Source organism: Lynx canadensis, chromosome B4 (assembly GCF_007474595.2).
Source record: "Lynx canadensis isolate LIC74 chromosome B4, mLynCan4.pri.v2, whole genome shotgun sequence".
Lineage (NCBI taxonomy): Eukaryota > Metazoa > Chordata > Mammalia > Carnivora > Felidae > Lynx > Lynx canadensis.
The window spans coordinates 74,522,937-74,540,383 of NC_044309.1; the positions used below are offsets into that span (position 1 = coordinate 74,522,937).

The 17,447-nt window shown below is 41.4% G+C and overlaps 1 protein-coding gene across 1 annotated transcript; it reads right to left on the minus strand.

The window, feature by feature from the left end:
• Nucleotides 1–14,069: 14,069 nt before the first annotated feature.
• Nucleotides 14,070–17,035, minus strand: LOC115518888 (olfactory receptor 10AD1). The gene is made up of 2 exons (XM_030322471.1): nt 16,916–17,035; nt 14,070–15,061 (listed from the first exon to the last, which is right to left on the minus strand). The coding sequence occupies exons 1-2, from the start codon at nt 16,918–16,920 to the stop codon at nt 14,098–14,100; spliced, it is 969 nt and encodes a 322-aa protein (XP_030178331.1). The 5' UTR covers nt 16,921–17,035; the 3' UTR covers nt 14,070–14,097.
• Nucleotides 17,036–17,447: the final 412 nt, after the last annotated feature.

Consider the following 17,447-nt stretch of genomic DNA (forward strand, 5'->3'; position numbering starts at 1 on the left):
CAGCATCTCCTAGGGGGGGGCAGCACAGTTGTTCTCCCATCATCTTATTTCTCCCTATTCCCTATCCTCCTCTTGCATTTCTCCTTTGGGATGCTCCTGATGAGTGAGCTTCAGGTGAGATTCCTAACCTGGGACTCATGGACAGGGTCCCTGTTGAACTTCGCCGGGACACAGCTTCTTGAAATTGAATGCAAAATTCTGTAAGTATCAATATTCCTTAGAGAGATCTGTTGTTTCAATGTAATTCTTAAAGGTAAGAATTAAGCAAAAAAGAATCACTGAGCTAAAGAATAATGAGGCTTTTTAACTTGAAAAATACCAAAGAAGAAATTTCCCTGCCGAACTGGTACTGTATTGCACCTTTGCCTCCTGGGACCTCCAGAGTATTTCCTACTTTGAATTGAAATCTTCACATAAATCTGATTACTCACCACCTATGCAACAAGTTCAAATTATATCAACACACATTAAAATGTGCTAAGAATCCTGTCTCCCATTATTTCCAAGTCTTCTCATACTTGGGAGTTTGCCAGAGCACTGCTGATGTGTAAAGGTGAGGAGATGCACCCTGTCCCCCCAAAGCTTTGTGCTGCACTTTATGTTGGGGCCTAACATGGCACTGCATGTAACTCACCATAACTCTGTTGCTGCGGATATTGATTTCTAAGGGAAATCTCTCAGAGTTAGTTCTTAATCTCAAAATGAAAAGACCTACAATTTCATAGAAATAAGGTACAACTTGAGCCTGGTACAACTAAACTCTGTTCTAGAGAAATAATAATAATTATTGTTATTTTTAAGTGCTGATTTGTTTTTTTTTTAAACATTTTTTTTAACGTTTATTTATTTTTGAGACAGAGAGAGACAGAGCATGAATGGGAGAGGGTCAGAGAGAGAGGGAGACACAGAATCCGAAACAGGCTCCAGGCTCTGAGCGGTCAGCACAGAGCCCGACGCGGGGCTCGAACTCACGGACGGACCGCGAGATCATGACCTGAGCTGAAGTCGGACGCCCAACCGACTGAGCCACCCAGGTGCCCCAGTGCTGATTTGTTTTAAGAGAGAGCAAGCACGAGAGAGCACGGACATGTGAGCGGAGGAGGGGCAGAGAGAGAGGGAGAGAGGGAATCCCAAGCAGGCTCTGCACTGTCAGTGCAAAACCTGATGCTGGACTCTATCCCACGAACTGGGAGATCATGACCTGAGCTGAAATCAACTTGGATGCTTAATTGACTGAGCCACCGAGGCACCCCAATACTTATTTTTATAAGAGATGCAAAATGGCCTCCAACATAAATATGCATTTTTATGTGTTACCACAGACTATGGTCTCTGCTTGATATGTGTAATGAAATGGCTCACTTAGAAGTTTTCCCAGAACTAAGAAACAGTTCTTTCCCCAATATACTCAATTTTATACTTCTCGCAAGACAGAAAACTGCATCTTTGCAAAGGTAGGTTTTCCTAGGCACCTTTCCACAGGTACATGCCTAGGGATAGAAATTCAGCCAAAATACTCTGTGACAGTAAGCAATTATATAGAAGTACAAAAGGAGTATTCTTGAATCTTTTATCCCAACTACCACTTCCCCCCAACTTCTAGATTGTCCCCAGAAGGTAAATTCCCTCACAGAAGCACAGCCTTTCTGCTTGGAAGCACTGTGCTTGTGGAAGGAAGTCGGCTCTGTAAATAATGCTGTCATGGTGCCACCTGGCGAGGAATAGGGACATTACAAGGAGACCCTCTGAATTTATGGCTTTCAATTCAGCAAGCCCTACCAAATGCTTACTAAAGGCCTGGCTCTTTGCCAAATAGTGGGTGGCAGGGGAAGCTGAATAAATAGAATGTATTTGAACAATATAAAAACCAACTGCAATAAACTCCTAACTGGTCTCCCCTGGCCTCTCACATACCTATAATCCTGAAGGTAAGTCTTCCTAAACCACAGCTCTGAACATTTATCCTCCTCAGAAATCTACATCATGTCCCTATTACTTCTTGAATTAAGTATAAAATCCAGTGGTTGTAGGGAGTCAAGGTCCCCTTGGATAAGACCCTGGCATACTTTTTTTTAACCCATACATTTATTTCCCAGGTACGCTTTCTAGCCATCATTCCATCTTTGGAAGTCTGTATCATCCAGTCAGCTAGAAATGATTCCCAAGGGTATCCCAGTTCTTTTAATCTTTGGATGAGTAGACTGGACGAGTCCCTCCTGGCCCTTGACTCCATTTCTCTTAGTCATTCTTCCCAAGTGCAGTCAGATGCAAATCTCTCCTCTAGAAAAGGGATTTCTGCAGCCTTGGTCACCTGTACCAGCTTCTCATGGGGTCTGGGAAGGCTGCTTTTCCCTCTTCTCTCTCTTATGCTACCTGCAAATGGTTAAGTCCCCAGAAGGGGTATGTAAAACTTTTTGATTATTAATTTGTGCCTTTATTTCTAGGAATTCAATTCATTGCTTTCATCCAATTCTTAAAGAGACCTATAAAATGAAAAGGTTAAACAAACCCTGTAGTCAAAATAAGTTATTTACCATTCCCCAGAAATTCCCACTTTCCCACATCTGATTCTTTGCTCATTCTCTTTACTCTTCCTGCTCCATTCTGTCTCTGCCAGTTGGAATCCTACCAGTTCTTTGAGGTCCTTCTCAAATGCTACTTCCTTCATGGAGTCTTTCCTAATGTGATCTCTTCCTCCTTTAAATATCTAAATCTTTTATTTTAAACTTTTAAAAATGTTTATTATTTTTTTTTTGAGAGAGAGAGGCAGACAGAGCATGAGCAGGGGAGCAGAGAGAGAGGGAGACAAAGAATCCCAAGCAGGCTCCAGGCTCCAAGCTGTCAGAACAGAGCTGGACTCAGGGCTTGAACCCACAAACCATGAGATCATGACCTGAGTTGAAGTCAGAAGCTTAACTGACTGAGCCACCTAGGCACCTCATGAATATCCAAATCTTTTTGTTGGTACTTCTTTTGGGGATAATTATTATATTTTCCTTACTTCTATTGTTTATTTACTCACTTCTGTTATTTATGTGCTTGTTATTCCCCCTTCCAGATTATGAATATCTTGAGGGCTGGAACTTCTTTCTAATTTTTATATTCTCTTAAGTATTTACCATATGTTATTGACTTTAAGGCATCATCAATTGTGACACATAATTATTTTAGGTGCCATTAAGAAAGAAAAAAAACACTGCCAATTAAACTTTCACTATGCTTTATCAATTTTATTTAAAAATTTTATTCCGTTTAAAAAGTTTATTTAGAAAGACTTATTTAGAAAGAGACGGGGTTTTTTTTTTTTTTTTTTTGTATCACTCCAAAGCACACAAATATAATTTAAAGTCACTATGGTATTCTTATAATTTCTTCATATTGAGTCTGACACTTCTGAATCACTTTTGACTCAAGGTTGTTGATGTCTGTTATTTTTCCAAACATTATATTCTCTGGGTCATTTTGAGTGTTAGCGAAGCAACATTTCTTAAAAAGAGAGCTTTGCTATTGTCTCTGGCAATTTATTCCAGGCCAAAAAAATCTATTCTGCAAGTTTTAAAGCTGGAACTTTTTGATCTTGCCAGAAAGTGTTCAAGGAATATTTTCAGACAACAACCAGAACTAATATTCCTTCAAATGGTCCTTGAATGGTCAATTAACTGAAACATCAAGGGGTTGTAGATTTCCAGTCATACCACCTAGAATAACAACTAGGCCCAGGCATGTGTAGGCAATGACAACAATGTCATGACTGCTGCTTGGCCAACAGTAATTGTAAGCTGACATTGATTACTGATTATGAGACACATCCCATTTCAGAAGTGTTAAAATGGGGGAGTGGGAAGTATATTTGGAATTGATGAAATCAGTAGCATGGGAACTTCCTTATAATCAGAAATAAATGTTTGAGCCTTAAATATAGAATTAAAAAAAATACAGAATTTTAGAACTGGTAATAAAAAAATATGTCCCCATCTCTTAGAATCTTCAAAAGTGTTACTGCTGAAAGAAATCTTAGTGATGATCATATAGCCATTTTATTTATTTATGTGTTTTTTTATTTTATTTTAGAGAGAGAGAGAGAGAGAGAGCACAAACATGAGCAGGGGAGATGGGTGGAGGGAGAGAGAGGGTGAGAGAGAAAAAAAGAGAGAGTCTTAAGTCTATGCTCAGCATGGAGCCCAACGTGGGGCTCATTCCCATGACGCTGGGATCATGACCTGAGCCAAAATCAAGGGTTGGATGATCAACCGACTGAGCCACCCAGGCACCCCAATATAACCATTTTATGTATAACTCAGATGTCTGAAGAGGCTGCTATGTCCCTTAGAGATCTGATTAAATTTGGTCCAAATTCAAATGCCAAAATCTGGGAATTCCACAGGATTCCATACATGCCTGTAGCATCTTATGGTTTATTTTCCTTTTGCTTCTTTCTGCATCCACAATCCTGAGTCCATGCAAGCTGCCTCAGTTTGACTTCTTATCAGCTCTTGGACACATAAAACAGCCCTTTCACTGGTTTCAATAACAAATATAACCTTACTAGGTACTGAAAAATTTTTACTGTAGACTTGAATAAAAAAAGATGAGGGAGAAGTGATCACAAGGAGAGTTCCCATTGAGGAGTTTATGCCTTTCACAGGCTCCTCTACCCTATCCTTTCTTTACTCTCTTGTTCCTCCTGCCTGCTCCAGAGTAACAAGCAAATTCTTTCTCTTCTTTTGAGAAAAATAGTTTCTCTCCCATTTAGTGCCTGGATGAGAGAAATTTACCTTATTCTACTCCAAGCACTTTATAAAAAAGTGTAGTCTCCTGCAGTGAATATATGATGCCATTGCATATAACTAAAGAAATAGATGAGATGACATACCCAAGGTTGCATAGTTAATGACAATATCAGAACCAGAACTCTGGCTAAATTATATAGATCAGTGTTGTTTTTTTAACCCATTAAATGGTACTGCACATTTCTCTGCTACAAGTAGTTCTTTTTTAATGTTTATTTGTTTTTTGAGGGGGGGGGGAGGGACAGAGAGAGATGGAGACAAAGAATCTGAAGCAGGCTCAAACCCATGAACCACAAGATCATGACCTAACCTGAAGTAGGATTCTTGACTGAGCCACCCAGGTGCCCCATCTCTGCTATTAGTAGTTATAATATACTAACTGGTGGTTCAGCTTCAATAATAAAAAGGGCAAGTCAACATTCCTTTAGAGCAGGTGAATAATTCTTATAAGCATGAAGGAAAAAGACACCCAAGAAGGAAACCATGACTGAGTCAATTTGCCAACAAGTATTTACCAACTGCCTACTATGTATCATGGAAGGTGGTAGGCACTGGGGCAGACTCTAAGAAGTCATGGTCTCTGCCCTTAAGTTTCTCATAGTCTAATGATAAGAGAACGGTGTGCTCTCGAATTGGGAGAGAGTACTTCTCAGAATATTGAAGGGAAAATCTGTTTTCTTTGAGCATTGTCAACTGAATTAAGGGTACCTCAATTTTAAAATGGAAATGGTGTGTATGTGTGTGATGGGGGCCAAGGGGTGGGGGAAACAAGGTAAAATGGAGAGGACAAAAGTAAAGGAATGCTGAGAAAACCCACAAAAATTTATACTACAGAGGACATCAAGTACAACATTGGAAGAAAAGCAGTAGCTGAGCTGGCATCTCATACTTCTCTGGAAAAAGTAAGTAGAAAGAGGTTGGGGAAAAATACTTATGGCCTCTACACCAGTGCACAAAGTACAGGTAATATACAAATAGAACTTGAGATTCTGTACAATGAGAAAAATAAATTCTCACAGATATAAAGAAACTTGGTAGGGTGGGACTCATGTCTGGGACATGGCAGTGAGAAAAGGTGCGGTACATTGTTCCAAATAAACAATTGGGATCTGATGTGCAGCTGGAAAGGAATTGGCAGTCATGTGATCCACACCACATATATGTGGGAACATAAGCAGCTTCTTTGCTGTGATCTACAGAAAGTCAGCCCCTGCTCTTAGCATTTATAAAATTCAGAAAGGAAAAGAGGAAGAAAAAGTGTAGGGAATGGAAGAAGGAAAGAGACATAAGAAAGTAAGTGGAGGAATACAATAAAAAACAAAGAAAATGATAAAAGAGTAGCACTTTACATCATGAAGACAGTCTTATATGGGATTTTATATCCTTGAGAGTGGAAACAGGAAATGAATTATTTAGGTGAAGGTAAAGGAGAGGAAAAGAAGCAATATTATTGTAAAAATGTGCTAGATTCCACCAAAACAGATGAACTGGATTATAGAGCCCAGGACAAATTATGAAACTGGCACAAAGAAGTTCCAGAAGTGAGGGGAAGTTGATTTAATGTAACAGAATCCTTCAGAAGGAAGAAGATGGCAGAGGAAAGATGATTCCGGGTCAGATTCTGACCCACAAAGATGGAATTGATTGGTGAAATGAGGGTGAGGAAAATATTGAAAGTAACTATTGCATTTTGGTTCTTCCTGATAGCCAAGGAAGTAAGGTAAGAGGTAGTCCAGGGCTACTGGAAGCCTGACTTCAAGTAACTAGAAGGTATGATTTTTATAGCCTGCAACTCTATAGGGGGAAAAGGCTCAAAGAAGATGGCGTTCTCTTAAGAATAAAATTTAGTCAGTACAATTGCTTTGGAATCCAATGAAGAGGACTGGAATGAATGATCACAGGGACCTTGCCAATGAACTCAGATTTAGAGATGTCAGGCAGAGAGTAGGCATAACTAAGAGAGTAGTCCATATATTTCAATACTTTCAAATGCACAAACTATAAGGCAAAAACTGGGGGATTTGATTACAAAATAAAGATTTATGTTCTACAAAGGCCAGCGTGGACAAAGCTAATAGGTAGATGGCAGAATAAGAAACTATTTGCTTTGTCTAAAACTGACAAGGATATAATAGCCTTAGAATAGATATGGTTCTCCTACAAATGAACAGCAACCAGATAGAAAAAAAAAGGTGCAAAAGATATCAATAGGCAATTTAAAAAATAGGAAAAAGCTAATATGCATATAGAAATTTGATCAAAACCATCAATAATCAAAAGCACATTGAACCAACAATAATATATTAGTTTATACCTATCACACCAGCAAAAATTAAAAATCTAGAGAGTTACAGATGTCAGGGATGTGGAAATCTGCTACAAGATTGGTTTCACCACTTCTGGAAAGCAAGTTGGCATTACTTGGACACATTAAATAGACTCATACCCTATAACCCTGTAATCTCTCTCTTAAGTTACATAAAACAAATTCTTTACAAGTTCAGAAGGGGGCTAATAAGAGGATGTTCATTGCAGAGTTATTTGTAGTGAAGTGGAGCTGGGGGCAATGTGGGTGTTCATCACTGGAGTAGTGGAGAAGTACAACATGGCAAATGCACACCATGGCATCAGTGTGAAAGAACAGATTAAATGTTAGCATATGGCAAGATGGATGGAGATGAAAAACAGTGCTTAGTGAAAAACGTAAGACACAGAATGAGACCTATAACTCAGTAGCTTTGGATTACATTTAAAAATACATGCCTACCAAATAATAACTATTTTCTAAGAACACATTTAAACAGAAATATACACACTAAACACATCAGAAAATTGCCTATTGTTGGGGAAGAATGGGAGTGGAGATAGAATGTAAAGATGGAATAAAGAAATAAAGACATAAAACAAGAGGGTTTTTCCTTGCAGGCACAATGATGGTGTATCATGAACTGAGGAGTATGATGAACTCAATCCTTCAAGGAACAAAAACTTCAAAACAAAACACAGGAAAACACAAACACAAATTTATCAGCACTAAACCATGAACAGAATAGCACTTAGAGAAAAAAAAGCCGAAATGAGGAAACACTTGTAAAAATACTGACAGCAAAATAGGCTTGTTATTCCAAAAAAGAAATACAAAGAATTGATACCTTTGATGCTCAGAACACATGGGGTGCTATATACATTTTTGGAGGCACTGATTTTAGATGTTTGAAATACCTCATCTCATTTAATCCCCATAACCACATGAGGTAGATATCTTAGAACTTTTTTGGTTGCAAGAAATGTAAACCTATCTATAATAACTTTGAGGGAAAAAAGTTTATTATAAAGACGCCAGGTTATCTCCAAAACCCAAGAGCAAAAATGCAATTGGCCCTCCAAGGTTGACGAAACCAGGGCAACCATTATCTCAGGCTCTTTCTCTGAAGATATGGTTTTCTATCTTTGCTTCTCTCTGTCCTCCGACTTCAATCTATTCTCCCTACCTGCCAATTTTCTTTGCTTCTTCACATACATGGAAGAAGACAATGGCTCCATATCTGAGTATCTGCCTGTTCCAGCCCCCAAGTGGGTATATCTGCTGCATACCAATTCCAAATTCCTAGGAAAGAGGACTTAATCAATCTAGCTTTGCTGCACTGATTGTGGTGATAATGGGGTGTGGTGTTCCATAGTACTAACTTGACTGCCAGGGCTCACCCCAGTGGGAGAAGAAGAGGGTTCTTGGAGAATGGGCTGAGTGCCATAGCACCCTCGAAAGTATCTCCCATGGCCAATAGGACTGTGGAACATTTGCCAAACAAATGAATAATTGATGACATGAAACTCAGCTTTCTCTAACTTCAAAGCCCATTCTCTTTGTACTACATCATATAGCCTCCAAAATGTTTCCATTTGAAAAAAACTGATTTCATTACCTCTGTAAAAGAGAATGGTCTTATATTAGGTATCTCCAGAAACCAGATGGCATATTCAAATTAGGATAGTTTGGGGAATTTCATAAAGGTTTATTTATAACGGTGTGGGTAGGTTGTAGGGAAACTGCAAAGGAGCTACAGTACCCCAAATCTGGTATTAGAGGGGCTAAGCCTGAAGAGGTAATGGGAGATGCAGTTCCACCACTTAGAAATAGATACTAGGTAGAGAAGGCTACAATGACAAGAGCTGAGATCTTACCTAAAGGGACTCAAGTGAGCTTGCCACAATGCCACAGGGACAGAGCCAGAGGATTAAACAGCCTAACCTCACATTCCTACTTCCCTCTAATCTTCTGCCTATACTACTCATTGGCTGAACCCAATAGAAAGCCAGGGGTCAGGGGATCTGTTGACCTGGTTCCATGCAGGTCAGCCTCCCAAGCCCAGAGCTGGGTAAAGACGGCCAGGAATTGATCTGCAGAGGCAAAGAGATATCTAGGCCTGTAGACTAGAAAATAAAAACAAACGTGCAATCAAATTGGAAGTCCAAAAAGATAAGACTTTAAGAGTTCCCTATAGAGGATCTAGACATGTTTAATTTTCATGTCCTGGGTAAGCCATATTTCTAGATATTAAAGTGAATATTTAGCTTAAGTCACTAATGATGAATGCCTCAGGGGCTTCCTTGGGGGGTTCAAGGCTCTGGACACTCCCTCTCCACTCCTACTAGAAGAGTTTTGCTATTTTGGTTTAAAACATCAGGATTCTGCTACGTTGAGAAAATAGCGCTACAACACCTCCAGGTACTATGCTAAGGACGCATAAATGAATCATATATCAGTGGGGAAGACAGAGAAGTAAAGAAGTAAGAGTACAGTGTTAGGAAAATGCATTGGTTATGAAGGGAACCCAAATAAAGTCCAATGAATCCAGAAAGGGAAGGAGCCAAGGAAGGCTTCCTGGAGTAACTGCAAAGGGAGGTAAAGAAGTTCCGAAGACACCGGCGTTGTCTAGAAGGGAGGAGGAGCCCAACAATTATTCACTATCACCTGAAAATATCGAAGCTACAGATCGGTGGACTAGGCTAGGAGGTAGGAGGACTCGACGTGATAGGCAAAGATCTATGCTCAGCCCAGCCTCCAGCCTTGCTCCGCCCCCATCCCATCCCATCCCAGCGCATCCCATCCTCCATCAAAGGGGAGCGGCATTTCAGCATTTACACTCAGCTGGGAGGGTATTCCAAACCCAAGAGACGCAGCTACCGCCGGGCGCGGCTGCTGCCTAGTCTCCCAGAATAGCTCGTGTTCCCGGGAGGTCTTCAGGTTAGCGCAATCCCGCCCCAGCGCGGCCAAGAAGACGCTCATTGGCTGCCATAACGGTGATCCGAGGAGTTGGGGAAGGGTGATTGGCCGCAGGTTTGTTTTGTTTGTTTGTTTGTTTAGTGCCGACCACGCCCATCTTCTTTACCCTCCGCAATCGGGTCAGGGCCCAAAGCCTCATGGGTAGTTTGGGCATGCTAGATTGGGAAACATGGCGTCGGTTTTAGGAGGGATCCTGAAGGCTGGAAGAGCTGGAACCAGAGCTAGAATTCCTGGGTTCCCTTCCCACGTTTTCAGGGCCTGGGCTGAACTGTGGTAACCTTAGAAGCTTGTCGTGCATCCTCCCGCGACAAGTGGTTTTGCATACGGATAGTGAGGGGGCTGGGACGAGACGGTCATTTCGGAGTGATTTCTGGTTGTTGCATTTACGTGCGTTTTCGCAGTCGCTGGGGGCTTTTTGTGTGCCTCCCGGGCTCAGGAACCGGGGCAGAGGCTGAAGCAGGAGACCCACCAAGGCGTCGGCTTCTCTGGCGTTGGAGCGCTGCCTCCGCACCCCTGCCCCTGCAAGGTCCGTTGGTGCCCCGGCCTCCCAGAGCCCAGGTCCTTGAATGAGAAAGTGCTCGCCCTTGAGAAGACAGTTTAGGTCGCTCATCCCGATTTTACAACATTCCTGGCCATACCCTCCACCTTCCACGTTGAAAGCATTTCAACAAGGAATCAGGCAGTTCGTTATACCTGGAGTTACTCAACCCCAGCTTCTAGCCTCCCCGCCCCACCCCACCCCACTTTACAATTCACTGCTTATTCTTTAAGGCTTAGTTCTAATACCATCTCCTCAGTATAAAGCCTGCTCCATTCTTTGGGACAGTTATTCAGTTACATCCTTAGGCTAAATGTGGGCTCTGGAACTGCTGCCCACTTAGAAATGCCATTTGAAATGTGTGATTTTGAACAAATTAACCTCTATGAGCCCCAGTTTTGCCTCTTAAAATGGAGGTAATGTACTTCCAGGGTATTGTGAAGATCAAATGTAGAGCTGTTAGAACATAAGTGCTTGATAAATGTGGGCTGCTGTTATTATCTGCCCTCCCAACATACTTTGTATAGGCCTCTTATAACGTTTGTTCTTTATATTACCATTAATATATTATATTATATTATATTATATTATATTACCCTATTAAACTTTGAGCTTAAAAGCCAGAACTGTGTCTTGTTACAATGTCAGCGTACAACAGTGTTGGGCAAATGTAAAGCCAAGAAATTTCTTGGAAACTTTGCAAAAAGCATCCTCTTCTTTTCCTTTCTTACTTTTTGTTTGTTTCTCTTAAAGCCTCTTTGAGACAGGAATTCTCAAACTTGGAGAAGAAGCTGAGATCCTAGGGGGAAGAATAAGCCCTTCTTTTGTTCTCCATGGTGACCACGAAGGCCCTATCCTTTCCCTTTCTGCTTGACAACTTTAGACAGGTTTCATCTTAAGTATAGGCCCCTGGCCCCTTTTCTCAGAGCATTTATTTTAGAAAATTTGTAATTGCCAATCTTTCTGTGCCCCTTTTGAAATGTATATGAATCTCCTTTAAAGCCTTTTGCTAGTTTCCAGACCCAGGGAAGGTCTTTCTCAATGACCTGGGAGCCATCCCTTTTTTTAAATTTAATTTAATTTAATTTAATTTTATTTAATTTTATTTTATTTTATTTTTTATTTTATTTTTATTTTTAATATAATTTGTTGTCAAGCTAGCTAATATACAGTGTATACAGTGTGTTCATGGCTTCTGGAGTAGATTCCCGTGCTTCATCACTTACACGCTACACCCAGTGCTCATCCCAACGAGTGCCTTCCTCAATGCCATCACCCATTCCCTGCCCCATTAAGCCTCAGTTTGTTCTCTGTAGTTAAGAGTCTCTTATTGTTTGTGGGAGCCGTTCCTTTAAAATGCAACCCTCAGGAAGATGGCATTCCTATTTCCTAGTCTCTATGGGAGGGTAGGAGCCCAACATCAATGGGCATCTTGCTCCAAATTGCAAAACTACAACCTGTAAACTTACTTTTCCTTTGAGTAAGACCAGTCACCACACACAGGGAGCCCTACTGCGGCTCTTAAGAACTCTCCAGCCACTTGTTTTAGTAGAGTTGAGTTCAATCTCCTATTGCAATAGTCTTTTATTATTTTTTTATGTTTATTTATTTTTTTTTAATTTTTTTCAACGTTTTTTATTTATTTTGGGACAGAGAGAGACAGAGCATGAACGGGGAGGGGCAGAGAGAAGGGGAGACACAGAATCGGAAACAGGCTCCAGGCTCCGAGCCATCAGCCCAGAGCCTGACGCGGGGCTCGAACTCACGGACCGCGAGATCGCGACCTGGCTGAAGTTGGAGGCTCAACCAACTGCGACACCCAGGCGCCCCTGTTTATTTATTTTTAAGAGAGAATGAGAGCAGGGGGAAGGGGAGAGAGAGAAGGAGACAGAGGATCTGAAGCGGGCCTCTGCGCTGATAGCAGCGAGCCTGATGCGGGGCCTGAACCCACAAACTGAGATCATGACCCGAGCCAAAGTCAGACGCTCAACTAGCAGCCACCCAGCTTCCCCTCCTATTGCAGTAGTCTTAAATAAAGTCTTTCTTTCCTGTTTAACTTTGCCTGGTGTAATTTCTCTTTGATAATGGAAAATTTTTTGTTCTGTGTTTATTGTTTCTTCTCAATTATAGTGGTGTTTCATTTCTTCCTCCTTGCTGACTGAGAAGTGCTTCTCACATGTCCTCTGATATCTAGAGATTCACCAATTTGGACTCAAAAGATTAGAATTTTGTGGAGTGAAGCTACTGCTTTAAGTCATTGCAGAAGGTAGTGTGATTTGTATAATATGGAAAGGGTAGTACATCTATTTGAGGGAATCCTAACTGAGGTGCATTCATCTTATGGAAGTGGCACCAGAAAATAACAGACCTGTTCCCTTTCCTATTATTAAGAAAGGGGCATGAGAAAGATGCAATTTAAAAAAAAAAAGAGTGGTTAAGAATATAATGCTCTCTCAAGGGACACTAAATTTGGTTAAGGAGAAAAGCTAGAAGAAGTGAGAGGGGTTAGGGTTGCAAATGGAAAGGCTTCTGCAATGGTAGAGATAGCGTGGAGAGGTGTTACTTAAAGTACAGGGAATGAAATATGTCTATTTAAGCTGGGAAGTAAGGTGCAATGAAATGAAAGATGGTTGGGAAAAAGGAAGGCAGTAGGGAGAGGGGAGTTAATTTGGAGTATATACCAGGGAAGGAAACTAATAGTCTGAGAAGCTTGGAAGAGGCATTGACCACTTGGATCATAAGGGAAATATCAAACAGTCATGTTACTTAAGGAAACTAGAAGATTTAGAAGGGATTTGACATATTGGTCTATCTCACCTGCATTTCCTCAAAAACACACAAGCATAAACATAAGTTGAATGCAGTGTTATGGTAGCCACTTAAAGCCATCATAAAAGTTCTCCCTTATGGGCTAATGGAAGCTAAGAAGATGGGGTTCAGGCTTATCATCCTTAGTTTTTCTTTTTCTTCTTTTCTCTGACTTTTCTTAATGTCAACACTGCTCCCTAATTCCCTTTTTCTTAACTTCTTCCCCTATTTTTTCTTATGTAGGAGTGGGGTGGATGAGGGTGGATTCAGGATATGAGAGTGGAATGTGAGAAAGAAAAGAACACTACAATGATAAGTTGAAAGAGAAAAGTTTGCTCCTAAATGTGTATGCAAAACTCAGGCTAGGAATAGTATGTAAAAGTACTGTACGAAAAAAATTAAATGGAGTTAAGTGCACTTATGCCTTTAAAAGATGTGACAACATAGAAGAAAAACATGAAAGTCTTAAATTATCCTCAGGAAGGCCTAAGAGAAAACAATGCTTTAAGTGAAATCAGACAGATGAGCATTAGACATCAATAGGATCTTCCAGGACTGATGCTAGTAGAAAGAAAGCTATGAGTGCTCTTTCCTGGAGGCTCTCAGCATTGGAGAGTTGCCCAATTGTCAAGACTTGGGTGGGCGGTGGGGAGACCTCTCTTCCAGGAGTCTTCCCACTAGATAGATTCTGCCTGGGCCAGGCTGGTCCTCCCAAGGGCCCTCACCATGGCCCCCTTCATTTCCTTGTTTCGAAAACTATAGATGATGGGGTTGCACATGGGGGTGATGATGGTGTAGAGAAGGGAGAAAGGCTTGTCTTTGTCAGGGCCGTGTGTGCTGCGAGGATTCATGTAAGAGAACATGGCTGAGGTATAGAAAAAGATGACCACAGTCAGATGGGAGGCACAAGTAGAGAAGGTCTTGCCCCGACCTGAGGAAGTGGTTCTGCCAAGGATGGAGGCCAGGATGCGGGCGTAGGAGATAACAATGAGCACCATGGGGCTGAGCAGCACCACGATGGCATCGGCAAAGATCATTTTCAGGCTAAACTGGGGATCTCCACAAGAGAGGGCAATCACTATGGGGGCCTCACAGAAGAAGTTTTCTATGTGGTTGTCTCTGCAGAAGGGATTCCGGAATGACATATACTCAAGAAAGATGCCATTGATCAGCCCAAAGAACCAGGCAGTACTCACCAGCTTTACACAGACCTGCCGGCTCATGATCTGGGCGTAACTGAGTGGGTGGCAGATAGCAACGTAACGGTCATAGGCCATAAAAGCCAAGAGGATGCACTCGGCTACACCCACACAGAAGACCAGGTACATCTGGGTCAAGCAAGAGACAAAGGAGACAGTGTGGTTCTTGACCACCAGGTGGATTAGCATCTGTGGGATGGTGGTGGTGATGAAGCAGACATCCAGGAAGGACAGATGGCCAAGGAAGAAGTACATGGGGCTGTTGAGTCTGGGGTCTGTCCAGGTGATGAAGATGATGAGGCCATTCATGGCCATGGCAAGGCTGTAGAGGGCTAGGAAGAGGGCAAAGAGCAATGCCCGAGTGGAAGAGGAGCTCTGCTCGAAGCCCACGAGGATAAACTCTGTCACTGTGCTCCCATTCCTTAGGTCCACCATCTGCGGCCTGCTTGAGGAGGGAGGACAGGAAAAGCACAGGTGAGATAGTTGTAGGGGAATGCAAGGTACTCACTTGGGCCCAGAAACCCAGCTATAAAGGAATAACGCGCGGCGGTAAACATTTTAGAACTTTAGTAAAATATGTAAGTGGCCATGTTATGGGGCAGTGAAGATATCAAGGTCACTATAGGCTGAATACATGGAATTGTAATATCAAAAATTGAGGAAGTGATGGTTATACTTTACTCTGGTTTGGACAGGCCTCAAGTGAAGTACTGCATCTTATACAGGGCTCCAAATGTTGAAGGATTAGCCACTAACAAAAATGTATTCAAAGGTGCAAAACTCAGATAGTAGGGCTTGGAACCCAGGCTAACTGAGGAATGGTTTAAGAAATTGAGGAATGGAGTATTTGAAGGAAGACACAGTGGCTATTAGCTTATAGAAGATCATATTTAGGAAGCACTTGGGAAATGTTTAAAGACATATTTTTCTAGAAGAAAAAAATGCTTAGTCTTAGTGTATATATTTAAAACGATAAATGATTGAAGTTTCAGAGAAAACAATAAATTCTAGCCTTTGGCATTGTCCCTTAGCTGATAATAATTTGGATACCTCTGGAAACAGCCATGCTTACCAGTCATCCATCCTCTTTCCAGACTCCTTCTCCTAGTGGTTGCCACTATTGCATCAAACACCCATGCTGTGCATGCTGGAGATGGGGCATACTTGTGAACTCTTTATTGTGTGCTTTCCTCATAGGAGACAGTTTTCCTACTGGGGTTGAAACTTAGGGCTCTGCACCATTGGGTGGAAAGTATGCAACCATCACTGTGAGACAAGGGAAGCTATGAGCAGGGCACAAATTCAGCCTTTTTGGAATGGACCTTCAGAAAATCTTGATCTGTCCCTTTGCTTCTGGGATAAGTCTTGTTCTTTTTCTATCATCAGAGAATGAGAATTCAGAAACTCATGTTCTTTTCTCATTATTGTAAATTTTAGGAAGTCATTATGTTCATATTAAATCTCTCTTGTACTTTTCATCTTGTCTTTGAGTTAGGATATCAGATCCCTTCCACTTTCAGATGCTTATAGTTGGTTAGTATATTCCTTTTTAACCTTAAGTCCTGCCAACTACTCTTCATTTTCTTTTCTCCCACTCCTTTTTCTATACACTCTCACTCTACCCCCTGTATTAGTCTTTTGCTCTCCCTTTTCCACTTCTACTTCTCACTCTTTCTTCCCCCTCTCCCTTTCTCATATTTGGTGTGGGTGTTTGCCATTTAGCTACCTCTGGGTGGACTCCCTTCTCTTCTCCATATCTTTATTTTTTTCTCCATGTCTTTAAATATCTTAAGTTGCCTATCTTAATTTTAGAAGAGATGTACCCAATTACTGCCACTCCTTTTAGCTTTGTATTCTCGGTAGGTGATTTCCTGATAGGTCAGGCAGTGGGCCATTCCCATCATCTGTACTTTGGAATGCCCCTCTAGAACTTGTACCTGGATAGTCTCCTCTTCAGGCCCCAGAAAAGGCAGGGAGGGTCAGAGAGCAATGTTTAATTCAAGATATGGCTTGGAATCACGGACCCAGTGGACATATTGGGGCTGAGGTCAGAATCTGGGCAAGAGAAGTCAGTGAGCTATGCTCCAGACAAGCCTGGGACTTGTCCAAGAAGAAACTGAAGTTCAACCTAAGAAAGCACTAGGATCTATAGGAGTATAAATTCTTATTTGTGGTTCACAGTCCCAGAAAGAATACTCTGTGATACCTGGCATCTAGTGCCCTGTTAACAACCAGGGTTAACGAATCAAGCATTGGTATAAATAAACAGGATAATAATTTGAAAATCATATCCCACCTCATTCTGTTGCTTGGCTGGTGGTGAAGTTTGTCACTGAATCACTGCAGCAAATAATAGAGAAAATCTCATTGTATTTGAAGAACTGGTCCAGGGAGGATGGTCTGACCTGATGGGCCACTCTGGAAGAGAAGTTGTGGTAAAGACCTTGTTAGTTCTTTGATATCCACACCATAGGTGATATTTACTTAAACAATAATACTAAGTTATGTGTGTACTGCACTTCAACTGTCACATATCCCATTTGTTAATAACCCTATTTGCTCCGATTTTTTCATAGTGTATGTTTTGACCTTCTCAGGATTTTTAAAAAAATGTGTATTTATTTATGTTGAGAGAGGAAGAGGGGAAAGAGGCAGAGAGAGAGAGAGAGGGAGAATCCTGAGCAGGCTCCTAGCTCAGTGCAGAGCCCAAAACAGGGCTTGATCTCATGAACCTGGGGTCATGACCTGAGCTGAAATCAAGAGCTGGATGCTTAACTAAGCCACCCAGACACCCTGCTTCTCAGGATTTTTAATTTTGTCTCAGTGCT